Below are 27,343 nucleotides of genomic sequence, written 5' to 3'. Positions count from 1 at the left end.
AGCTTCTTTATACAAATCTTCTAGGGGTCAATCACTATACTTATTAAGTTGGGAGTTGCATAGTCATGTGGGTGTTTTTGCTGATGATGGTGTCGCTATTATTGTGTCCAGTAGCAGAATCAACGGCAAGTGCAGATGTAAAACCTGGCTGCCAAGATAAGTGTGGGGATGTTAGTGTTCCTTACCCCTTTGGGATTGGAGAACCAACATGTGCCATGAACGAGGACTTCATTCTAAACTGCAGTTCAGGCGCTGATGGGCAACCTGAACTGTTTTTTCGAAGAAACATGCCTGCTCGCAATATATCAGTGCTGGAGGGCACAATAAGTGCCAGCTTATACACTGCTTTCGCCTGCTATGACAAAAATGGGAGCTGGACAGACTATTTCTCACAGTCTTTCAACCTTGGATCAGGCCCCTTCACGTTGTCAGACACCCGAAATGCATTCACAGTAATTGGTTGCGATACATATGCCGGGATGACCAACTATGAGTTCACATACGGAGCTGCCTGTCTCTCCTTATGCACCGAAAACGTGAACATGTCCGATGAAAATCCTTGCTCAGGTTCTGGATGCTGCCAAACCTCAATCCCCAAGGGCCTCAAATCACTTTATTATCCATTATCAAGTTTTTTCAACTACACGAACGTTTCGGACTTCAATCTATGTGGATTCGCATTTTTAGTGGACAAGAACTCCTTCAAGATTTCAGATTGGCCGCTCTCTCTCAAGCCAAAATATGGTAATAATGCATATACAGCAGATATTGTGATTGAATGGGTAGTTGAAAATAAGACGTGCGAACAGGCCAAAGCTGATAATACAAGTGCGTATGCTTGTGGAACTAATGCAAATTGCACCTACCCTGAGATTGGTCAAGGATATCGTTGCTCTTGCAATGAAGGGTTCGAAGGAAACCCTTATCTCCAAGAAGGATGCCAAGGTAAACTGATTATTTCTTTTCTTTAGGCTTTAATCACTAATAATTATGCTTATCTTGTTCATCAAGTTGATATTTTTTTCCACTAATATTTTTAACATTTACAATAGACATAGATGAATGCAAGGTTCGAGGAAAAAACGCTTGTGAAGAAGGTACTTGCGAGAATGTGATTGGAGATTACAAGTGTCGATGTCCACGTGGCAAGTACGGTGATGGTAAAATAGGCTGTAAAGGACCTGGTATCAACACAATTATTGCAGGTAATTAGCTTTCTTTGCATTCTCTTATGATGACATTACTTGATATGTATGTTTCCCAGCCCTCAGTTTTTTACACACACGCACCTGAAGTAGTTAATAAGAATATATACTAGTTATTTGATCTGTGACTTGCCGCAGGTCAAGTACCTTTTTTTTTTTTTTTTTTTAATAAAACAATATTTTTTATTTTTTTTAATATAAAAAGATTTCAATCACAAATAAAAAATTTCACATATATATTTAATTAAATAAATTGATAATTATCTATGAAAATAAAAAAATAATTATAAAGCATAATTTCTAACCAATTGAAGTTAACTAGCTAAACTTGTGACTTGAGTCATGAATTTTATTGAGCTAATAAATAATTGTTTTCAATAATTTTTTTTTATCTAAGATGGACACATATAAAATTGAGAGCCAACAAAAAATTAAAAAAGAAAGATAAATAAATATCAATTGTTATGGATAAAATTTAAGGAAAAAAATTAAAAATAAAAAAATAAAAAAAAGCCCAGTCACTCGGTCCTAGTTGGCTAGAGCCAGGGGCCTCAAGAAAAAGGCTCAAGTGCACTGGCATGGAGAAGCCAATGTGCTTGGGCCTTATTATTATTTTTTATTTTTTATTGTTATTTGCCCTTAACTTTTTAAAGAAAAAAAAAATTGATGACGGGTTATCTACCCTATCAAGATTTTAGTCAGACAAAAAAACAAAGACATTTTAAACCATGTTTCCATTATAAAAAAACCCCAAACACTTTCTAAAATATATTTATAACCTCAAACAACTTAAAAAATATACCGAAAACCCACAATCTACCCCAAGCCAAAACTGTGTTCATGCTCAAATCTACCATAAAAGTAAGTCAAGGAAAAAAAATACGTACTATAAACTCTCAACGATACTAAAATTATTATTTTTTCATAATTTGAATTGATGTAAATGATAATTATTCCTCTCTACAACTAAAATCTAATATTTTTCTCTCTCATTCCTCAACCCGAGAATCAAAAGATAATGGAAATAAAGTTTGAGATAAAAATTGATTTTATTCTTATATTTTAAAAATTGAAGGCACCAATTATTAATAATTAGGAAAGTTTGGGGACTCTACAATAAACATTTCAAGTAAACTTTTTTAAAGCCATCAATTCCCTTTATTTTTTTCATTTTGATCTCCAGTCTTTTAATCTCACCCCTTCCCTATCAAATTAATCTAAATTAGCTTTCAATTCGGCAATTTAAGGATGAATTTTAAAAAAAATTGAAATGAAATTTTATTTTTTACCATAGAAGTCCACAATGAATTGTAAAAGGATCTACAGTGTAAGACAAAAACAATATGTTCTCTTGCCTATTTTTTAATGGTCGCTATACATGTATCCCTTGGTTTTAATATACCTGAGCCAAGTGATATTTTCAACTCAAACCATATGCCTGAGCTAACTCATATTTTTTACCTCGGAATACAGTTATCGGTCTGGCCCTTGGAGTACTGTTGTTGCTCATTGGTGCTTGGTGGATGTTCAAACTTATCAAAAGAAGGAAGTGCATTCAGTTGAAGAAGTTGTTTTTCAAACGGAATGGTGGTCTCTTATTGCAGCAACAATTATCCTCGAGTGATGGTAGTGTTCAAAAGACAAAAATATTCAGTTCAAATGAGTTGGAAAAGGCGACCGATTATTTTAATGAGAACAGAATACTTGGTCATGGCGGTCAAGGCACCGTTTACAAGGGAATGCTACCTGATGGGAGTATTGTTGCAGTTAAGAGGTCTACAATAGTGGATGAAGAAAAACTAGAAGAATTCATCAACGAGGTTGTCATTCTTTCACAAATCAGTCACAGAAATGTGGTTAGGCTACATGGATGTTGCCTGGAGACTGATGTTCCTCTCCTAGTCTATGAATTCATTCCTAATGGAACTCTTTCACAATATCTCCATGAGCAAAACGAGGACTTTACGTTATCATGGGAATCGCGGTTACAAATCGCCTCGGAAGCTGCAGGTGCGATATCCTATCTTCACTCGACAGCATCTATCCCGATTTACCACCGAGACATTAAGTCCACAAACATACTCTTAGATGAGAAATATAGAGCAAAAGTTTCAGACTTCGGAACCTCAAGATCAGTTTCCATTGATCAAACTCATCTGACCACCAAGGTGCAAGGTACTTTTGGTTACTTAGATCCAGAGTATTTTCGAACCAGTCAATTAACAGGAAAGAGTGATGTTTATAGTTTTGGAGTGGTTCTCGTCGAGCTCTTAAGTGGGAAAAAACCAATTTTCTTAACCCATTCACTGAAAACCATGAGCCTAGCCGAACATTTCATTGAATTGATGGAAGATAGTAGACTCTTTGATATCATTGATGCTCAGGTTAAGGGGGATTGCACTGAAGAGGAAGCCATAGTTATAGCGAATCTTGCAAAGAGATGTTTGAATATGAATGGAAAAAACCGGCCAACAATGAGAGAAGTTGCAAGGGAATTGGAGGGGATTCTATTATCACGTAACGGTATCAATAATCAACAAATGGTTGAAGTGGATAATTCATCGTGGTCGATTTCCTGCAGCAGTTTCGAGATTGGTACAGATGTACCATTAGATTGCAAGCCGTTGATTTCTTCTGAATTAAACATGGTGAGCGATTAAGAAAATATATCACAAATCATATGTTTCTTTTTTGTTTTTAACACTTTTACGAGGCCGTTGCTGATTGAATAAAAACTTGTAATTGTATTGTGGTCCATGTGTTTTAGCACATGTTCTTAGTCTTTCATGTTAAGAACTTAATAAATTAAAATCCTTCGCGATGATTATAAGAGAGTTTCTTTGCTCAATTGGTAACTTGAGCCATGTCTCTATCTCGAGGAATCAAAGCCATCATCAGTTAGCAAAGACTTCATTTGAGAAGTCTTTAGCCTCTCGAATCCTCTGGTGTGAGAGGATTCGAGAGGCTAAATACATAGACATGGACATGGTTTACAAGCACAGGATATTGATATATTTTTTACACATTAAAGGCGAACGTCCACATATGACATGCATTTTGAATTATGTAACAAAAAAGTTGCCCTTAATTTATTGTACTAAAAATATAGACGCACAATTGTCGTTCATAAAAAATCATTTTGAAGATATTGGCTATAAAAATAATCTTGAAGGCCATATATATATATATATATATATATATATATATATATATATATCAATTAGTAAAAAGGTCTAAATTTTTTTATTTTTTAATATTAATTTTTTTAAACCACCGTACGTTAAACCTTTATAAATTAATATTATTAAAATCATGAAAAAATATTAATTAATTAAGATATTGTTTAACCTTCAGGAATAAAAATATTATTTAATCAAAATTATTAATTTATCAAATATAATAAATTGATGTAATATAATGCCAACATCGTTTACATGGTTCCTTCCTAAAATATGACTTATTAAATGAGACACGTGGAAAGTGGAAGCACGTGATTTGCAAACAAAAATATTTTAAAAAAAAAGTTACACTTAATTATTTTAATAAAATTAACGGTTTTTTTTTCTTTTTCTTTTTTATTTTAAAAAAAGCTCTCTGTTTATCTATCTCTCTCACACATGTAATTCTCAAAATCAAAACACCCGAAGTGTACCACATCAAAGACAAGCACCATCATGGAAGCACTACATAATTAACTTTGGTGGCTGCTTATCCACAAATAAAAGGCCTTATTTGTTTTAGGGATGTTAAAAAAAACCGATAAACTAATAAAATAAAAACAATTAGCTAAAAAAACCGAACAAAATAAACCCGATCAAACTGATTAGATTATGTAGAAAAAACTCTCAGTTCGGTTCGGTTTTGTAGTGTAAAACCGGGTTAACCAGACCGAACCGGACTGAACCGGTTAAAAAAAAAGGTTCCTAGTATAAATAGAAAATGTAGCCAGTTTGCCACGCTACGCCCCTCTCTTGTCTCAAGTCTCGCCTCTCCGCTAAGGCTAACCCTAACACAGTTTCTGTGTTGCCCACTACCAAAGGTCTAGAGCCACCCGCCATCCCGCCCCCATACCAGAGCACCCGCCGTCCCTCGCCTCTCACCTCTCCCTCTCTACTCTAGTTAGACTTAGAAAACAGAAACACAAATTGACATTTCCTTAGTCTTCACTGGACCAAAATAGTTTGTGTTTCCATCCTTCGAAACCAGTCAAGCCTCTCAAAAACAGATCGACATTTCCTCAGTCTCCACTACTTCGAAACCGAATCAGTTCTATAGCAATGAGTTTTATTTTTTTTTCCTTTCTAATTAATTAATTAATTAACTAATAGTTGCTCATATTTTGCCTAGCTTTATCATCCTTTTAATTTATTGTATTTGCTTTTTTTTTTCAATGCAAAGGTCAAGTCTTTGCTGTGTAGCCTCTATTGATTCTGTTACTGTGTTGGTTGATTCTGTTGTTGTGTTGATTATGTTGCTGCGTTGGTTGATTTATAAGGTAACCATCAGAGACCAAACCGAAGGCTTGTCCTTTTGGCTGCTATTGGTGTCGAAAACATCACGACATTTACGGTAGGTTTTGCTCGGAAGGCATTCGGAGGCTTTTCTTTAACTTGGGGATAATAATAATAATAATAAACATCATGAATTTTGTTGGATTAACAAAGCTCAAGGAGGCTTCAATAGTAAGAAGTTAGTAAATAAATATTTCCCCTTGATTTGATTATGAAAGTAACGTCTTTGACACTTGCTTGCAGCTGTTGGCGCAAGCATTCTCCTTGTGATTATTTGTCTGCTACTCTACATGATCTGCACAAAAAGAATAAAGGAGAAGAACTTCCAAGTGAACGGGGTAAATTTTTTAAAGAATCAACGAGTACGGATTTTCAACGAGGCAGAGCTGGTAAAGGCAACCAACAATTATGCTGATGATCGAAAACTCGGGGAGGGTGGTTTTGGTTCTGTTTACAGTGGAGGTCTAACAGATAATACAGTGGTTGCTGTCAAGAAGTCCAAAGGGGTTGTTGGTGGGAGGAGCCACTGGTGGTGGCTTTGAAACACTCAGAGGGGATAAAACACACTGTTTTATTACACAAAACCGAAGCTTACAATTAATGAAAACTTAACACAATACACGCCCTCTCTCTCTCTTTTTCTCTTTCAAGTGTTTCTCTCAATTCTCTCCACACAAAATAACATAACTGAGCACTCTATTTATACATAAATTCAGAATACAAAAAAAAACTACAGTTCCAGGTGTGAAGGCGGCTGTTGACCGGCGGTGTGAAGGCGGCTGGCGGCTGCTGCTGGTGGCTGGCGGCTGGTCGGTGGTCGGTGGCTGGTGGCTGGTTGCCTTCCTTGACTGGAACCTTCTAGATGTTGAGTTTAATTATTCAACAAATCTCCCCCTTAAACTCAATCGAGGGATGTCATGCCAAGCATGAACTTTAATCGGATAAATACTTCTCCTTTTAATGGCTTGGTGAAGATGTCAGCAACTTGATCATTTGTGTTGCAAGATATCAGTTGGACTTCTTCATTCTTCACATGTTCCCGGATAAAATGATGACGTGTATCAATGTGTTTGCTCCTCTCATGATACACTGGATTCTTTGCCAATGCGATTGCTGATCGATTGTCAATGTAAATCTCCGTAGGATTTTCTTGAGGAAATCCCAAAAACTTCAGCATATTCCTTAACCATATTGAATGGCATACGGCTGAGTTGGCAGCAACATACTCAGCTTCACAGCTTGATAATGTTACAATCGATTGCTTCTTGGATGACCATGTGAAAGATGTGTCTCCCATGAAAAAGACAAACCCTGTTGTGCTTTTCCTTTCATCCAAATCTCTACCCCAATCACTGTCCGAGTAGCCTACAAGATTAAAGTCTTTACTTGAGGTATAAAACATACCTTCATTCATTGTGCCTTTGATGTAGCGAAGAATTCTCTTGGCTGCATTCAAGTGAGACTGGTCTGGTGTCTCCATGTATCTGCTGACGAGTCCGACTCCGTAGAGTATATCCGGTCTGGTACATGTCAAGTACCTTAAGCTTCCTACTAAGCTTTTGAAGTAAGTTGGATCAACATTTCCAACCTTACTCTTCCTCAATTCCACTCCATTCTCAACTGGAGTTGATACCGGATTGCAGCTTTCCATCTTGAACCTTTCAAGAATATCTTTGGCGTAACCGCTTTGGGATACAAAAATCCCTTCTTCCTTCTGCGTTACTTCTAAGCCAAGAAAATGTGACATTAGACCAATGTCAGTCATTTCAAACTCCTGTACCATGCTTCGTTTGAAGTCTTCAAACATGGTAGGGTTGTTGCCGGTGAATATCAAGTCATCAACATATAGGCACGCAAATAAGATGCTGCCATCTGCTTCTTTCTTCACATATACTGCATGTTCATATGGACATTTGTCAAATCCATTATCTTGAAAATACCTGTCAATTCTGGTATTCCAAGCACGTGGAGCTTGCTTCAAACCATAGAGAGCTTTCTTCAACTTGTATACTTTGCCTTCATTTTCAGCATCAATGTATCCAAGTGGTTGTTCAACATATATTTCTTCTTCTAGAAAGCCATTCAGAAATGCTGACTTCACATCGAGTTGATAGATCTTCCATCTATGTTGTGCAGCTAGTGAGATCATCAGTCTGATTGTCTCTAGCCGGGCTACTGGAGCAAATACTTCTCCATAGTCAATGCCTTCTCTCTGTTTGTAGCCTTTAGCCACTAATCTGGCTTTGTATCTTTGCACTTCTCCTTTGGCGTTCTTCTTCGTCTTGTAGACCCATTTGACACCTATTGCTTTCTTGTTTTCTGGTAGATAAGTCAGCTTCCAGGTATCATTCTTCTCAATGGCATGTATTTCTTCATCCATTGCTTCTATCCATTTCTTTTCTGTGACAGCTTCATCGAAGCTTAGTGGGTCACTATCTGCAAAGAAACAAAACAGAGTTGTATCTTCCATAACCTGAGTGGTATCGTACAACTCTTCAAGGTTTCGCATCCTTCTTGGTCCTTCTGACGAGGATGCTGATGGTGGTGTTGATGATGATGCTCCTGGTGTGTTCCTCCTGTTGAATACAGGGAATCTGTGTACCGGACTTTGTGGTTCAGCTACTGGCACAATCGGTTCTTCTGCAGGTACAATCGGTTCTTCGACAAGTACTGTTGGTACTTCTTCACCTTCAAGGATCAAATCAGTGTTGATCCATCTGACTGCTTCTTGATCACCATTCCATTCCCAAGATTTATCTTCTTCAAAGATAACATCTCTACTTGTAATCACCTTCTTCGTGATAGGATTATATAGTCTGTATCCCATCCTTCTTTCACCATATCCCACAAAGATGCATTTCTCGCTCTTATCATCGAGCTTTCTCCTTCTTGCATCTGGGATCTTTGCATATGCCACACAACCAAAGACTCGTAGATGAGTAACACTTGGTTTGTGACCACTCCATACTTCTTCTGGAATGACTCCTTGCAAACTTCTGGTTGGGCAGCGATTCAACAGATACACTGCACATGATACAGCTTCAGCCCAGTATTGCTTGGGCAACTTCTTTGCTTTGAGCAGACTTCTTGCCATGTCAAGAATAGTGCGATTCTTCCTTTCTGCTACACCGTTCAGCTGTGGTGTATAAGCTGGTGTCGTCTGATGTCTGATGCCTTGTTGTGTACAATAGGCTTCAAAGTCATTGGCTGTATATTCTCCTCCTTGATCAGATCTTACTGTTCTGATCGTATAACCAGTTTGCTTCTCCACAATTGCTTTAAAATCTTTAAAACAATTGAATACTTCTGACTTCCTCTTCAGAAAGTATATCCACGTCTTTCTACTAAAATCATCAGTAAAAGTGAGGAAGTACCTATTTTGTCCAGTTGACATAGGTGTGATTGGGCCACACACATCTGTGTGTACTAACTCCAGTGGCCTTTTTGCTCTCCAGTTGACTTCTTTGGCAAAACTGGATCTGTGATATTTGCTGAGGACACAACTCTCACAGACTTCATCTGGATGATCAATGTGAGGCAAACCTTTGACCATCTTCTTGCTTGCTAGCATCTTCAAACTTGTGAAATTCAGATGTCCAAGCCTCAGGTGCCAAAGCCATTCTTCACTGTTGGTGATGACACTCAAACACCTTGCTGCGTCATACTGGATGTTCAAAGGAAACATCCTATTCTTGGACATTTTCACGTAGGCCATTAATCTCCAATTGTTGTCTCTAATTGCCAGATGACAATTCTCCGAGTAAAAAGTATAGCCTCTCTCCAAAAGTTGACCTAAGCTGATTAGGTTCTGTTTTATGGCTGGGACATAATAGACATCGGCGATGTAGCTGGAATCGCCATTCTTCATCTTGACTGGGATGTTGCCTTTACCTTTGAATGGAACCTTTGTGGTATCTCCAAAAGTAACTAGACCTTGCTTGGTCTCATCTAGATTACTAAATAACTCTCGGTAGCCGCACATGTGATTGCTGGCTCCAGTATCTAGATACCATATGTCCTCCTTTTTCTTATCAAGTCCTTGTTGGACAAGAAATGCAGTTTCTTCTCTGTCATCCTTCTCTACATAGTTAGCTTGCTCACGTATCTCCAATGGAGCTTTCCTTCTGCATTCAGTGCTATAGTGCCCAAATTGATTGCAACTATAACATTGGATATTCCTCTTGTCACGGTTATTGTAACCGCCTCCTCTTCCTCTGGGAGTGAATGCTTGTTGTCCTCGGCCTCCTCTGGTGGTGTTTCTACCACCTCTTCCTCTAAAGCTTGTATTCCAAGAACCTCTTCCTTGGAATCTTTGGAATCCTCCTCTGGATTGTTGACTTCCTCCTTGAGTGGTGTAGCCACTTGATGAAGTCTCCCCTTGCTCATATCTGTCCTTGAGAGACAGCTTTGCTTGTAAGGCATGCTCAATTGCCTTATCTCCATTTCGCTTTACAATCTTCTGCTCATGAGCTTGCAAAGAACTCATAAGCTCATCAACCGTCAACTTGTCCACATCTTTGGACTCTTCAATTGCGACAACAACAAAATCAAATTTTGGATCTAGGGATCTCAAAATTTTCTCAGTAATTCGAGCATCGATGATGGCTTCTCCATTTCTCCTCATCTGGTTGACTATCACCATAATCCTTGTGTGATAATCAGAAATAGACTCCGAGGACTTCATTTGCAATAACTCAAATTCTCCTCGCAAAGATTGAAGACGAATCTTCTTGATTCTGTCAGCACCTTTGTATTTCTGTTGGAGAGCCTCCCATATATCATGTGATGTTTCAGCGGAAGCTATTATCTCGAACGTATCTTCATCAAGACCTTGGTAGATGATGGTCTTGGCTTTGTTGTCCTTCTTTCTGTTGACTTTCAAAGTTTGCTTTTGAGCCTCTTGTAAAGCATCTTCTCTTTCTTTAGACTCTGGTTCATCATAACCAGTTTGTACAATATCCAAACACTCTTGTGACCCAAGAAATGCCTTCAATCTGATGCACCAACTATCATAGTTGTCTTTGGTCAGCTTAGGGATGAGTGTATGTGTACCTTCTGTAGTCATTTTGTTCTTTTAATGACTATATCACCTCTTTGGGAGCCGAATTTGACCAAACGGACACTGTAGATAGATCCGGAATGGTTCAAATAGTAGGGAACCGGTCTGACTTTGTTGAAATCGGGTCAAAAAATGGGTGAACCGGTCAAAAAACCAATTCTGTACGGCGGGCGGTTCGCTGGGTTGAACCGGGAATATTCTGGGAATATTCTGTGGAATATTCGGGGAATATTCTGGGGAATATTCCTTCGGCTCGGCTGAGGCTTGAAAGCGGCTCGGCTCGGCGCGAGGTACGGCTCGGCTTGTGGCTCGGCTTGGACTCGGCGTGACGGCTCAGCTCGGCTTGAATATGGCGCGCGTGCACGTCAGTCGTCTTCAACCTCGGGGCGCGTGGGATGCGCGTGGGCTAACTGGCTGAATATTCAGGCGGCGCGTGTGGGCTACCCCGAACTCCGATTTGGCTGATTTTTGCGGCAGTGAGTTCGTCTTGATGAGCTCTACACTATAGAATGATCAAAACTTGTTTTTGACAATTTTGAAAATTCGGATATACCCCAAAACTCTTCTGTTTTCCGATGAACGGGGCTCTGATACCAATTGTTGGTGGGAGGAGCCACTGGTGGTGGCTTTGAAACACTCAGAGGGGATAAAACACACTGTTTTATTACACAAAACCGAAGCTTACAATTAATGAAAACTTAACACAATACACGCCCTCTCTCTCTCTTTTTCTCTTTCAAGTGTTTCTCTCAATTCTCTCCACACAAAATAACATAACTGAGCACTCTATTTATACATAAATTCAGAATACAAAAAAAAACTACAGTTCCAGGTGTGAAGGCGGCTGTTGACCGGCGGTGTGAAGGCGGCTGGCGGCTGCTGCTGGTGGCTGGCGGCTGGTCGGTGGTCGGTGGCTGGTGGCTGGTTGCCTTCCTTGACTGGAACCTTCTAGATGTTGAGTTTAATTATTCAACAGGGGTGGACAAAGCTCAGATGAATGCGGAATTTCAAAAGGAAATGAGCATTGTTTCACAGGTCAATCACAAGAATGTGGTAAAGCTCCTGGGCCTGTGTTTAGAGACCAAAGTTCCATTACTGGTCTATGAGCTCATCTCAAATGGAACTCTTTCCAAGCACATCCACGAAAAAGGTTCCCGGATACTGGCTTCCTGGACCAATTGTTTGAGGGTAGCATCGGAGACTGCGCTTGCGCTTGATTATTTGCACTCTCTGGCAGACCCTCCCGTTATTCATGGAGATGTCAAGTCAGTCAACATACTTCTAGACAGTAATTGCACAACAAAAGTAGCAGATTTTGGAGCTTCGGTGCTGATGTCTCCTGGCCAAACCGATATCTTAGCTACAAAAATACAAGGTCCTCTAGGCTACCTGGATCCTGAGTATCTTATGACGGGTATTTTAACCGTTCAAAGTGATGTCTATAGCTTTGGGGTAGTTCTTGTGGAGCTTCTCACTGGAGAGATGCCAAACTCCATTTCCAAGTCTGGAGAGAAACGGAACGTTATTCAACACTTCATCTCAGCACTGGAAAATAATCATCTCTTCAAAATTTTAGATTTACAGATAGCTGATGAAGGTGAAATTGATGAGATAGAAGTTGTAGCTGAGCTTGCAAAAGGATGTCTAAATAGCATGGGAGTAAACCGGCCAACCATAAAGGAAGTGTCCAATGAGCTTGCTAAGCTGAAAGCTCTTTACTAGAAATCATGGGCTCAGCAAAATAGAGAGGAAACATACTACTTGTTAGGCAAATCATCACAATCTTTATGCAAGAATGCAAGTCCTCCCATGAACCAATCCCAGACTTGTTGGGATATTGCCATTTATGTAGCAGCATTTGCAGCCCATGTTCTAGAAGAAGATAGCTTCCATTTTTAAAGAGGGTTGTTGGTGCAACAACCAAAAGTCACAAAGTTGGCAAAGGTTAGGTGACCACCATTAATGAAGATCAGCTGGAGCATCACCATTAATGCCTATAAAAGAGGCATGATTTTAGAGAGGAAAATGAGAGAGAGAATGGTTAGAGTAAGTGAAGAGAATAAGAGAGAAAGAGAGAAGAGCTGCAATGGCAGCAGCTGCAAGGGCAGCAATGTGAGCTGGGAGTTGAGTTTGAGTTGATGTGATCCTCCTCCTCCTCCTCTATGTATTTGTTTTGTATCATTTCTCTATCTCTAATAATATAAACCTCTCTCATGGATGTAAGTGATTTGTCGAACCACGTTAAATATTGTGTCAGTGTGCTTAGCCTCCAATGGGCAACTACCAGTACATTACCGGTTAGATTCCCCAACAATTGGTATCAGAGCATATGGTTTAAAGTGGTGTTTTGCTCAAAAATAAAAGTTGTCAAAATTGTGTTTTGACCATACCAACGTGTAGAGGAGAAAGAGACGAAGCCACTAGTGAAAACCGTGTCAAAATTGGACGTTGGGCATGGCCGCACACACCCCTACACGCCGGCGAGGTGGCTGGCCATACACACAAACGCACCAAATGCATGCCATGCGTCTTCTTCGCCCAGATGGACTGACCCAACTTGCATACCAGACGACCTGACCCACGTGCCTGACTCGAATAAGGATGACGTAATTATAATGGCAGCATGCACAGTTGGCATGCCATGTTAGCGCCAGTCAGCAGCCACGTCAGCATAGTGGGACTCACATGCCACATCATCAGCCAAGAGGAGCCGAGCCGTGTGCCGAGGGATAGGATTCTATGTAGCAGAGTCTACGTGAAACCGGATCTGAGATTGAATCTGGGCCGTTCATCAAGCCATAATTGTTTTGATGAAATCTTAGCCTTCTGAAATGTGATTTGGACGATTGCAGACTTGTTTCCATCTATTTTGATCGTTCTGGATGCAATGGTATGGTCCAATCATTGAGATTGAGACCGAAAATGGTGGTGGTGAATTATTAAGAGAAATTGCCCGATCAGGAGGCATCTGAAGCTCTTGATGGTGGTCAATGGAGATGAAGAAGAAAAAGTCACACATATTTTCCTAATTATGTGTGCTGAATTGTTTAGTGGGGAAATTTAATTGCCTTGATAGAAGGCAAAATTAGAACACTCTGAACACCCGAGATGTGGACGATTTGAGGTGGAGAATGAAAATTGTTGAAGACCAATTTTGATGAATCTAAGCACTGGTAGTCTCGCTAGATAAGAATTCAGGTATAAATAAAAAATATTCCAGATCACTTGTAAAGGAAAGCCGCAACAAAGCTACCAAATGATGTATATACGGAAAGGCAGTACAATGGATAGATATGGTCTCAGAAGTTCTGGCTAGGAGATTGGGTTTTAAGCGGGACCATTGTGACCCCTCCAATCTTTCCTGCAAACTTGCTTAGTTGAAGGATTATCCATATGGTACTATTTTCGTATATGTAACAGTTTGTAATGAAATTGGTGAATATTAGCAGGATAACGGCATAAGGGGAACAATTGGGTTTCATATGATCAAGGATCTAATGGAGTGGTGATTTCTTCAAAGAAGTCAGATTCGGTGACTGTAATTTCTCGAGGGGAGAATTGATGAAGATCTTGATAATGGAAGAGAAATACAACAAGGGGATAAAGATTGACACTCTATTTTGACTTGATAGGTGTTGTGACAGATGAGCTCCTGTCAAACATAAAAGCAAGGAATAGGGAGAAATCTGAAGAACATAAATTGCACGAGAGCACACAAAAATTGTGCAGGAGTACCCGTAGGATCTAACGAGGTACTGTAATAAGACAACAGGTGTAAGGAGAAGAAGAGTTCCCAAATGAAGCTCAGAGCAGAGACTGTGTACAACAAGAAGTCTCTTGTGCTCTTGATGAATACAACAGGTGAAGACCTTTCCAGTGCATGCAAGAATAAAAAGATGAGTTGTTGCAAAAACACCTAATTAAGGGGGGTGCAAACACCTGTGACAAAAGGCGACCGCCTATGAAAGGTGAAGACACTAAAGAGAATTGGTGCAAATGGAGTTATTAAGCAGAAAGGCATAGAAGCTCCAAACATAGAAATCGAGGTGGAGGATTGCGAGGAGTATACCGTAACTTTCTCTTTCTATGTAGTCAGTGGCAATAATCTCTCCTAAGTCCACATGGTGGTAGAGAATCTTGGAGCCACTAGAGTCATCCCAGATGAAGGAGGACGAGACTGCTCCACGACAAGCGAAGACACCTCAGACAGAAGGTCTGAGGGCCACAATGTGAGCCCAGATTTAGACCGCCGCATGACGACGAGCGGATACACCTCAGATGAAAGGTGTGTGGGCCATGATAGGAGCCCCAGTTTAAACTATCTTATAACAATAGGCTAAGACACCTTAGAGAAGGTGTGAGGGCCATGATAGGAGCCCTAGTTCAGAACACCCCAAAGCCAATGTGATGGCTAGATATAAGTGGATAGGTGTATGGATAGCCAATAAAGTGACTATGATGAGTATGAAGACAAATGCAAGATTGACTTTCATGGATATTGCCCTCATGTTAAACGTCAATGAGCTAAAAGACATTTGCCTTGGACACTAAGTGGGTGACTTATGGAGCATTAAGACGCAACTGCTAGTAGGAGCAGAGGGCATACGAAGGTTCCTGAAACAAGTTGACTCTTGTCAAGGTGGTGAGCTCCGTGATGACATTGTAATACTCAGAGTATGAGACAGATATGGATCAACCTTTAATGGGCTGCCCCCATGGTTAAAGGTGGAAAGCTACCTAGACTTTTGAGACTAAGAGTGAGAGACTTAAGGGGAAGTAAGGCGTGGTTTCTAGAGTGGAACAGAGGAGACGCAACTCCTGGATGAGTAGACTCTTGGAAAAGTGGTGAGCTTGTGATCATATTAAGATACTCAGATAATGATTGTCGCACTTGGAAATAGAAATTTTCGTTTGATGGGGTGTTGTAAGCCTTGGTGTGAGGCTTGATAAATCATTCCAAATCAAGCATGATTAATACGCTTGAAGGGGAATGTTGTGTCCCAGAGATAAGCATTAACACTCTTCAGATGAGATGTGACAAACCATCTGGTTAAAGTGATCTTTTGGTGTGAGCAAAGGTGTGCTTTGGTGACTCTGATGATTGAAATGTTTGGCAAGTACCTGTAAACCTAGTCGAAGATGCTCTCGGAATAGTAAACTTGGAAGAGCTGCAGGATGCAAGCTTGTGTTGAAAAAGCAAGAGAACAATTGCCCCACATAAATGGTAAAGGGGGTGATTGTCAGGATATTGCCACTTATATGGCAACATTTGCAGTCCATCTTCTAGAAGAAGATGGCTTCCATTTTCAAAGAGGGTTGTTGGTGCAGCAACCAAAAGTCACAAAGTAGGCAAAGTTTAGGTGAACACCATTAATGAAGATCAGCTGGAGCAGCACCATTAATGCCTATAAAAGAGGCATGATTTTAGAAAGAAAAATGAGAGAGAGAATGGAGAGAGTATGTGAAGAGAATAAGAGAGAAGGAGATAACAGCTCCAAAGGCATCAATGTGAGCTAAGAGTTGAGTTTGAGTGGATGTGATCCTCCTCCTCCATGTATTTGTTTTGTATCATTTCTCTATCTCTACAAATATGGACCTCTCCCATGGATGTAGGCGATTTGCTAAACCACGTTAAATATTGTGTCAATGTGCTTAGCCTCCAATGGACAACTATCAGTATATCACCGGTCAGATTCCCCAACAAGACTGTGATGTCATTGCAGATCAAGAACTACACTAACAACAATTAAAGTCAAACCACAATCAGTTTCCAACATTCAATAAGTCAGATAGCTCCATTAATAAATTATAGATTATGGCTATTGATGTTCTTGAGTTATTGTCTCTAGTACTTCTCCTGGAATCCAGATTTTCCTTTTCTTTTGTCACCTGTGTTCAAATAAAAATTGTGTGTTTACAGGACTAGTTAATATACACTCTAAAAAAGAAATTGTTTTGAGAAATTTATAAGGACCTTTGATTTCCTAATCAAACTAGATTCAATGATGTTTACTTACATTCACAGACAGAGAAAGCTCCATAGCTAGCTTAAATTTCCATAGCATACGAATTCTTACCAAAACAAGATTCCAATCATTTTCTAGCCTTTATGAGCAGCTATAACCATTGTTCTTAAGCTTAACCTCTTGATCTCGGGAAAGTCTCAGGTTTCAGGTGAGGTAAATTGATTCGAGTTAATATAATTTTTTTAATTTTATTAAAAGTAAAAATCATATCATTTGAAAGTATAGCCTCTTATATTTAAAAGTTAACTATAGAAAAACTTTGAACTAAAAACTTTACACAATCAATCCCCTCTTATATTTAAATTTGAGACAAAATGACCTGAATATAGAAATTTAAATCATATAAGATTCTAAAAATTATCTGAAAAAAGAATCCTAAAAGAATTAGAAAAACAATGAAAAAAAATCCCGGCTGTAACTTTTGGATCAAATTTGGTATGTTGGCATCCTGTAATCCTAATAGGAAATAGAATTGTTAACACGTTATGATAAAATTTTAACCCAATTGAATGATTGATTAAAATATATTTTTATCATAAATATTATGTAGTGTGTGTCCATCCTTCTGAAATTATGATTTTGTTTTTAAATCAAGGTTGTTTGGAGATGGTTTTGGTTGAAAATTGATGCAAAATAGGTTTCACACAAATCACCTTTGCTCAAAGTGTCATGTTTTTTTTTTTCTCTTTCGAGAAAGGTCTCAGGTACATACCATGCTACGACCAAATCACAGCTTGTAAGTTGATAAACTTATTTTTAACTGGTTTAAAAAACTCTTATTACCATCTTTCTTTGGGCATGATTTATGTGGAAGGCTTGGCGGTATGCAAAATCTTGCACTTGAACTTGACAGTTAATCAAGTTTAAGGTAACTGGATTTAATAAATATATCAGATTTAAGATGTTTGGATTGGCAATCAACCAAATCCAAGACATTTGCATTTGGCAAATCAATTAAATTCAAGGAAACATGGGTATGACGAATATATCAGACTCAAGACATTTGGATTTGGCAGTCAATCAAATCTAAGGCATTTGAATTTAGCAAATCAACCAAGTCTAAGGTGATGTGAATTTGACAAACATACTAGACACGAGACACGTGGACTTGACAGTTAGCCAAGTCCAAAACACTACTAGAAATTCAATAAATACAAATGAAATTATTGATGATTTTTTTCATTGGTATTTTGCAGTGATATTTACCAACAAAATTTTTTCCATCGTTAAAATTGTTAGTATATACCGAGGGAAACTCAAACAAAATATAAAGAATGGAAAAAAAAAAAGAAGTTGTGCGATGACGTGTAAGTTTTTATGGACAATTTTACCAATAAAATTACAGTCATATTCAAACCAAGTTGTTCGTATAGTCACGTGTCAAAAACAACGACGAAGTGACATATAGAATAATTCTGTCGGTAATTTTATTACTAATATTTAATAAATAACTAGGCATCAACCCTCCCCTCCCCTATTTTTCCTTCTTCTCCCCCCTGCATCTAAACAAATGCCCCCTCCCAATATTAACAGCCAACTCCCCCCTCCCAATCATCCCCCCGCATCTCAACACAAACTTTTTTAGTCTTAGCATCCATATTATGATTTATTGTGGATTTTTTATTTTTAGTAAGTAAATGTATCTTTTTTTTTTAATTTTAATACAATTTTAAAATATCAATTTTATTATTGAATGTTCTTTTAGTATATGTATTTTATTTGAGTATTTACTTGTTTTATTGTTTTTTCTAAAATATGTAATATGAATTTATAATTTTGTGCTTGCTAATTTGTTTTAGATTTTGTAAAATTTTATTTATTTGTAAATTATTAAAACTTATGTCGAATTATCAATTTTAAATGTGTTGTGATGAAATAAATAATAATTTGTTTAACATGTTTGTTTTAAGTTTTGTCAATTTTATTGATAATTTGTAATTTCTGTAAGTTAATGGGTATAAAATAATTAATAATGAATATTTAAGAAAATTCTGCCATGCTCTTATGAATGTGGGGAGTTTGATTTTCAGGCTTTTGGAGTGGAATTAGGAATTTATATCTGATATTGTTTAACCATATGAATGGCAAGATATTTGCTTGTACCTCCGTGCAATGAAAATAGAAATGTCAACCCTATAAAGAAGATCTAAGGGCTGTTGGTGTGAGTTATGTGTGTTCTGTATTGATTTTAGCTATTGTTTTTTCATCTGATATATCCTTCAGAGGAGATCCGTCGCCTGTCGCCTGTCGCCTGGCTGATATGACAAATACCCAATATATAACCACCACTTTCAGGCCAGAACTTGTGACGGTCGCTGATAAGTTACATGGGGTGAACACACAAAAACGGGATGAGCCGTGTCAATGTTGTCTCCAAGAAAGATGCACTAGAATTTATCGAGCATGACCAATCTCATATGTAATGCAGAATAAGGTCGGAAGGTTTTTTAACACACGAGAATTTCTTCTTTCTTTTTGTAATTATATTTTTACATTTTTACGGATCTGCCAATTTTATATCCTTGGACTTGGTGAAATCGGTTGCTAGTGATAAACCGTGACTTAAATTAACTCATTCATCCTTGTCTGTCGGTGCGGCCAAACTCTGATGAACGATGACAAATTGATCTATATGACACTGCTGCAATGTATCTGTTAGCTGTTACCATGAACACCTAGGCATGTATGGAAATTATGCTTTTCAATATATTCGATCTCCTGTTATTTACTTTTTGGAAAATTTTCTTTCTTGATATTGTTGATGAATGCTACTGATTGCAATTCTGTCGGCCTTCATGTCGCCTCTAGATGCGTTCTTTGAATTGAAATTCATGCTCAAGTATAGATATTTTTATTAATAATTATATTTTTTATTCGATTTAAGAAAAAACTTTAATAACATTTATATATATTTTTTTTATTAAAAAAAATATTCAACTTGCAGTGAAGCAAGTTGAATACACACGTTAATATATTTTTTTTGTATTTATTGCATAGATAATTCTTGATTTATTTCATTAAATACATGCATAGAGCTTTTTATTTATAATTAGGTTTTTTTATTTTGTAAAAACACATTTAAAAACCTTGTGTATTAATTTTTTTTTACTAAAAAGTTATCTCACGGGTGACTATACGCAAGTCAAATAACCAGACATCTTTGTTTATTTTGGCGTTTTAAAAGTGTTTTTGAAAAATTTAATTTTTTTTTATTTTTTTTGTGTTTTTAAAATTATTTTGATTTATTGATATAAAAATAATTTTTTAAAAATAAAAAAAAATATATTATTTTAATATATTTTTAAATAAAAAATATTAAAAAAACAATTACAATTTCACAAACAACGAAGGCCGGGTAAATTTGCCATCAAATGAAACGAACTCTTTTTACTAGGGGTGTTCATGGTCCGGTTCGGTTCGGTTTTAACATAAAAATTCAACCGAACCGGAAAATACCATTTCTTGTTAATATAACCCGAACCGAACCGAAAACCGGTTCAAACCGAACCGGTTTTGTTCGGTTCGGGTCGGTTTTTTAGCCTTAGAAACCAGAAAAACCGAAACTAATTAAATAAAAGAAAACTTGGCTGAATCACAATCACTGCCCCTCCTTGCTTGTTCTCTTTAAAAAAGCCTAGCCCAGATGGTTCATTTCCGGCTACACGCCGGCGTTTTATTCTTCATCGTTGTTGTTCTTTTCCCTTTACTTTGCTTCGGCATTCGTTCAATACCGTCGAGGGAGGGGAATAGCGGTGCAGTTGAAGTGCTCAACGGGTATCGATTCGCTGAAGCGCCGAAGTATCGTAACGGGAGAGACTATCCTGTTTTAACAAGCAATGGCCGATTAGTCTCCTCCTGCGAGCCTTCTTTAGTTCACATAGCCATGACTCTTGATTCTGAGTATCTACGGGGCTCAATCGCTGGAAGGGGGAAAAGAGAAGTGGGAGGGTGAGTGGGCTGGTTTTGGGGAAAAGGGAAGGGGAAGAGTGAGCGGGGTGGAAAGGTTTTGGGGAAAGTGGAAAGGTTTTGGGGAAAAGGGAAGGGTATTTATTATTTAGGTTTATGATGTTTTTTTTAATATATTTTTTTAGATATAATTAAACCGGTTCGGTTTGGTCCGGTTCAATCGGTTTAAGTTTTTTTAAACTTTTTTAATCGGTTTATTCAGTTTTTTCTATAGGTTCGGTTTTTTCGATTAATTTTTTCTCGGTTTTCTCGATTTAATCGGTTGGTCGGTTTTTTTGAACACCCCTACTTTTTACATCGTTTTTTATTAGGAGCCGAGGGAACCTTGCTTCCAGTTGATCTGCCATCAATTTAATAGACCTATGGACCTAAAGGCCTTCTCTGAGTCCATAGGTCTACTATCAAATTGAGCCCATTATTGGTGATGGGCTTGTAAGTAACATTAATGGCCTATCACTACTTTGTAAACTCTCAACTCTAAAACAATAAAATAGAAAATAATTGGATTTGAATCTTCCCAGGTTCCTGAGGAGATCCAAATACTCATCACTTAGTAATTAAAAAGTTAGTAAATGTATCCTTTCCATTGGTTCGCTTTGTAAGTTACACAATCTTTCGTTGACATTTTTCTTGCAGCTATTGGAGCAACAATTTTCCTTGTGATTATTTGTCTACAGTTCTACATGATGTGCTGGAAAAGAAAAAAAGTGAGGAGAAGAACTTCAGAGAGAACGAGGGAATGGCTTAAAGCATCAGCGAGCTAGGATTTTCGGTGAGGCAAAAGAAACCAGCAAGTATGTTGATGATCAGAAACTTGGGAAGGTGGTTTTGGTTCTGTTTTCAAGGGAGTTTTAGCAGATAAGACCTTGGTTGCAGTCCATAAGTTTAAAGGGGCAGAGAAGGCTTAGATGAACGAGGAATTTCAAAAGGGAATTAGCCTTGTTTTGCTGGTCAATCACAAGAATGTGGTCAAGCTCTTTGGCCTGTAATGCCATTACTAGTTTATGAGTTCATTTCAAATGGAAATTATCTTTTCAAGTCGGTGAGCATGCTTTCAGACAACAATTATACGGCAAAGATTGCAGATTTTGGAGCTTCACCACTGATTTCTTCAAGCCAGACCATCATAGTCAAAAACATATAAGCCACTTTTAGCTAGCTGGATCCTTGGTATCTTATGAAAAAGTGATGTCTATAGCTTTGGAGCTGTCCTTGTGGAGCTTCTCACAGGAGAGCTGCCAAACTGAAATGTCAGGTCAGGAGGGAAACTGAACATTACTCGGTACTTTATCTCCGCATTGGAAAATAATCGTCTTTCCAGAATTCTGGATTTTCAGGAAGCTGATGAACGTTAAATGGATGGGATAGAAGCTGTAGCTGAGCTTGCAAATTATCATAAAAAAACACTAAAGCTGCTGGTGATATTATTCATTGTAATAATATAATTATGAATTTACCTAACAAAAAAAATGACAATAAACTAAGCTTTGAGTGTAAAATTGTCTTTCTAACATGTCTTTAACATATCATATGAAGTTATATTTATCATTTTATTTTTATTTTGCACAATAAAATTACAACTATGGCTCAGGAAAACAAAACTCTTATGCTTTTGTCTTGGGGGTGTTTTTACCCTTTTATTTTTTTTCAAAATACTTAAATAACTTTGGTATCTTTTGAGACGAAAAAGTATAACTCTCTAATAAGGTTATCCTTTGAAAATCTGGCTTTGGGATCCTTTGAAAATTATTAAGGAATATCGACGACAATCACACTCAAATTTCAAAGAATCTATGTCCGCACTTGACCCGGCGAGTATTTTTGTGCTGATAGCTCTGCCCTGATATAATTTTCCACAAGGAGATCCAAAAGCCGAAAGGGTTGGTGTGCGTTTTCTACGATAATGGATGGCATTCAAGTGGTCCAAAAAATAAACTCTTTGACCCGAAGGTGGTCACTACCTTGCCAGTTAGATTTTGCGAAGCCATGGACCCAAAGGCCCCTCCTTATTTTCCATCTATCGATTTTAGAGCGTGTATAAAAATATAGTTATAATTATTTTTTAAAGTATTTTTTTATTTAAAATAATATATAAATAATATTTTTTATTTTTAAAAAAATTATCTTTAACATCAATATATTAAAATAATTTAAAAATACAAAAAAATTTAAATTTAAAATAAATAAAAAAATTAAATTAAATTAAATATTTTTAAAAATGCTTTTAAAATCCAAAAACAAATAGGGTTTCATCCCATTGTGATGACTTTGCCATTATTGGGACTTATTATTTGTTATTTGTATGGGGAGTGTTTTTTTTTAAAAAAAATTTATTTAAAAATATTTTTTTTTATTTTTCATATCAATACTTTAAAATAATAAAAAATATTAAAAAAATACTAATTAAAAATAAAAAATAAAAAACTTTTAAAAATTTAAAAAAACATGGTCACACCACATTTACAAACAAGCACTTTGACAACGTCACTGCAATATGTGGGCTCTCATTTTGTACTAATTCTTTCATTTACTAAATTGAACTAAGATAGGTGAAATGAAAAACAAAATGATGGGTTGGTATATAACTTCTATATAAAAAAAGGAATAATTTGTATATAAAAAAATATTCATGTTGAAATATTGAAATAAAGTGAATGAGAATCTTAATAGGGATTTCTAGCATTTAGGTCATGGTGCCATCCCCTTGTTGTGCTTTTAGCATGCGTATAGCTGGCCTAAAAAACCTCCAAATAATTCCCATCTATATGTATTGGTCATGTTTTAATTAATATTTTTAATTAATTACATTTTGAGGATGCATTTATTTGGCTTTGGAATATGTAAGAGGGAGTATTTATTTTGGCGCTAGTGTTTATTTTTTCCCTCACAATCAATGTATCTTTGGAAAATCAAACTCTCTTAAATATATAAAATAAGATAAATATATTATTTAGCATTCCTAACTCGAGGTTGATGTCTGTGATTTGGCTTCATTGGGGTTTCCATTGTTTGTCTACATATGTATTATTAATTGTTGACTTTGATTTGGTCAATGTTATGTGCACTTCTTCCTAAATTGCACTTTCAGCGCTGATGGGCAACCTCAACTGTTGTTTGGAACAAACATGCCTGTTCGCAAAATATCACAGCCGAACGGCACAGTCACTGTAGGCATATACCCTGCTTCCGACTGCCATAACGAAACAGCATGGAGCACGACAGAATCTTCTGTCACCCTTGGATCAGGCCCCTTCATGTTCTCAGACACCCGAAATGTATTGACAGTAATTGGTTGCGATACATATGCCTGGATTACCAACTATGAGAACACATATGGAGTTGGCTGTCACTCCTTGTGCACCAAAAACGTGAACATGTCAGATGGAAATCCTTGCTTAGGTTCTGGATGCTGCCAAACCTCGATTTCCAAGGGCCTCAAGTCACTTAACATTTCAACTCACAGTTATAACAACCACACGAATGTTTTGAACTTCAATCCTTGTGGAATTGCCCTTTTAGTGGACAGAAGCTCCTTGAAGCTTTCAGATTGGCCGCTCTCTCGCAATCCAGAATATGAAAATGATGTATTTACAGATGCTGTGATTGAATGGGTAGTTAAAAATGAGACGTGCGAACAGGCCAAAGCTGATAGTACAAGTGCTTGTGGCAGTAATGCAAATTGCACTTACTCTGAGAATCAAGGATATCGTTGCTTATGCAAAGAAGGGTTCGAAGGAAACCCTTATCTCCCAGATGGCTGCCATGGTAAACTGATTATTTCTTTTCTTTAGGCTTTAATCACTAGTAATTATGCTTATCTTGTTCCATGTGGTCTCTAATTGTCTGTGCGGTGTTCATCAAGTTGAGATTTTTTTTTTCAGACATAGATGAATGCAAGGTTCGAGGAAAAAACGCTTGTGAAGAAGGTACTTGCGAGAATGTGATTGGAGATTACAAGTGTCGATGTCCACTTGGCAAGTACGGTGATGGTAAAACAGGTTGTAAAGGAGTTGGTATCATCGCAATTATTGCAGGTAATTAGCTTTCTTTGCATTTTCTTGTAAGCTTATAAATTCAGTTAATTTGGGTTGATCAAAACTAGTTTTTTATGTTTTATTTTATTTTATTTTATTTTATGAAATATTGATTTATTTATTATTAATTTTTTTATTTAATTAAATTAAAATTAATTTATTTATTTTAGTTAGGTTTATAATGCATATTTTTTTAAAAGTACACTTATTATATTTAAATATTATTTTTTATATAAAAAAAATAGTTCTGCTCCAAATCAAAGCACGGGCTTGGTACAGTGACTAATCTCTATTCATGAATCCCTTGGTTCTAATATGAATAGCCTGTTTTTTTTTTTTATTTGTACTTGGACTCACAATTTTCGTGCATAAACATATTTTGAAGATATTTTCCGTTAAAAAAAATAGAGATATATTGTTTAATACTGATTTGCAAGGTCTGAACTTTTTGATTTTTTAATACTGATTTTTTAAACTACAATTAAACCATTATAAATTAATATCTTTTCAAACCATAAAAATTAATTAATTAATTAATTAAGATATATTGTTTAAACTTCAAATTTAAGTTGGGATTAAACAAAAATATTATTTAATAAGAGTTATTAATTTATGAAGGTTATATAAAGCATACAGGGTTTATATAAAGTGTACACGGTTTTCATGAACATAGGTGCCTTCTAAAAAATTACTTAAATGAGACACGTGGAATCACATGATTTGCAAACAAAAAAAAATTAAAAAGGGGTTAAACTTAATTCTTTTTATAAATTAATGGTTTGATTAAAAACACACTCTCTCTCTCTCTCTCTCTCTCGTGTTCTTCAATCAATTGTTCTAGCTTCGCTTCATTTCTTCTCCTTCTGGCTGCTATTGGTGTTGAGGAGACCACGACATTTGAGGTAGCTTTTGATCGGAAGGCTAACGACCGCTTGATTTTAACTTGACTTGATAGTTCGAGGGATCAAAATAAATTAAAAATAAAACATCAGGAATTTAGTTGGATTAACGAAGCTCATGGAGGTTTGCGATCAATTACAATAGTAAAAAGTTAGTAAATAAATATTTTCCCTTGGTTTGATTTTGAAAGTAACGTCCTTCTTTGACATTTGCTTGCAGCTGCTGGCGCAAGCATTTTCCTTGTGGTTATTTGTCTGCTACTCTACATGATCTGCACGAAAAGAATAAAGGAGAAGAACTTCCAAGAGAATGGTGGAAAAATTTTAAAGAATCAACGAGTAAGGATTTTCAGTGAGGCAGAGCTGGCGAAGGCAACCAACAATTATGCTGATGATCGGAAACTCGGGGAGGGTGGTTTTGGTTCTGTTTACAGTGGAGTTTTAACAGATAATACAGTGGTTGCTGTCAAGAAGTCCAAAGGGGTGGACAAAGCTCAGATGAATGCGGAATTTCAAAAGGAAATGAGCATTGTTTCACAGGTCAATCACAGGAATGTGGTAAAGCTCCTGGGCCTGTGTTTAGAGACCAAAGTTCCATTACTGGTCTATGAGTTCATCTCAAATGGAACTCTTTCCAAGCACATCCACGACAAAGGTTCCCGGATATTGGCTTCCTGGACCAATCGTTTGAGGGTAGCATCGGAGGCTGCGCTTGCGCTTGATTATTTGCACTCTCTGGCAGACCCTCCAGTTATTCATGGAGATGTCAAGTCAGTGAACATACTTCTAGACAGTAATTGCACAGCAAAAGTAGCAGATTTTGGAGCTTCGGTGCTGATGTCTCCTGGCCAAACCGATATCTTAGCTACAAAAATACAAGGTACTCTAGGCTACCTGGATCCTGAGTATCTTATGACGGGTATTTTAACCGTTCAAAGTGATGTCTATAGCTTTGGGGTAGTTCTTGTGGAGCTTCTCACTGGAGAAAAGCCAAACTCCATTTCCAAGTCTGGAGAGAAACGGAACGTTATTCAACACTTCATCTCAGCACTGGAAAATAATCATCTCTTCAAAATTTTGGATTTCCAGACAGCTGATGAAGGTGAAATGGATGAGATAGAAGCTGTAGCTGAGCTTGCAAAAGGATGTCTGAATAGCATGGGAGTAAACCGGCCAACCATGAAGGAAGTGTCCGATGAGCTTGCTAAGCTGAAAGCTCTTCATCAGAAATCATTGGCTCAGCAAAATAGCGAGGAAACAGACTACTTGTTAGGCGAATCATCACAATCTTTCTGCAAGAATGCAAGTCCTCCAATGGATGAATCCCAGACTGTGATATCATTGCAGATTGAGAACTACACTAACAGCAATTAAAGTCAGACCACAATGATCAGCTTCCAACATTCAATAAGTCAGATAGCTCCATTAATAAATTGTAGATTATGGTTATTGATGTTCTTGAGTTATCTAGTAATTCTCGTGGAACTTGGAAGCTTGACATTTTTCAAGAATCCAGATTTTCCATTTCTTTTGTCACCTGTGTTCAAATAAAAATTATGTGTTTACAGGGTGTCCTACTTGTTGGGTATTGCCACTTCTGTGGCAGCATTTGCAACCCATCTTCTAGAAGAAGATGGCTTTCA

General features: G+C 37.2%; 2 protein-coding genes across 3 annotated transcripts; both read left to right on the top strand.

Moving 5' to 3' along the window:
* LOC118038751 (wall-associated receptor kinase-like 8) lies at nucleotides 1-27,270 on the top strand. 2 transcript variants are annotated; one of them, XM_073408959.1, is made up of 4 exons: nucleotides 25-862; nucleotides 24,453-24,532; nucleotides 24,649-24,801; nucleotides 25,921-27,270. In XM_073408959.1, the coding sequence occupies exons 1-4, from the start codon at nucleotides 66-68 to the stop codon at nucleotides 27,072-27,074; spliced, it is 2,184 nt and encodes a 727-aa protein (XP_073265060.1). In that variant the 5' UTR covers nucleotides 25-65; the 3' UTR covers nucleotides 27,075-27,270. The 2 variants fall into 2 exon arrangements, with proteins under 2 accessions (XP_073265059.1, XP_073265060.1); XM_073408958.1 differs by lacking the exons at nucleotides 24,453-24,532; nucleotides 24,649-24,801; nucleotides 25,921-27,270 and adding exons at nucleotides 1,053-1,205; nucleotides 2,679-3,962 and having other exon boundaries at nucleotides 1-945.
* On the top strand, nucleotides 11,756-12,674 carry LOC118038750 (wall-associated receptor kinase 3-like). The gene is given in 1 exon segment (XM_073408647.1): nucleotides 11,756-12,674. A coding segment is annotated over 1 exon segment (906 nt). The 5' UTR covers nucleotides 11,756-11,768.
* Nucleotides 27,271-27,343: the final 73 nt, after the last annotated feature.

This window comes from Populus alba, chromosome 4 (genome assembly GCF_005239225.2).
Source record: "Populus alba chromosome 4, ASM523922v2, whole genome shotgun sequence".
Taxonomy (NCBI): domain Eukaryota; kingdom Viridiplantae; phylum Streptophyta; class Magnoliopsida; order Malpighiales; family Salicaceae; genus Populus; species Populus alba.
The sequence above is the reverse complement of the archived record's forward strand: the minus strand, read 5'-3'. Positions and strand labels throughout refer to the sequence as shown.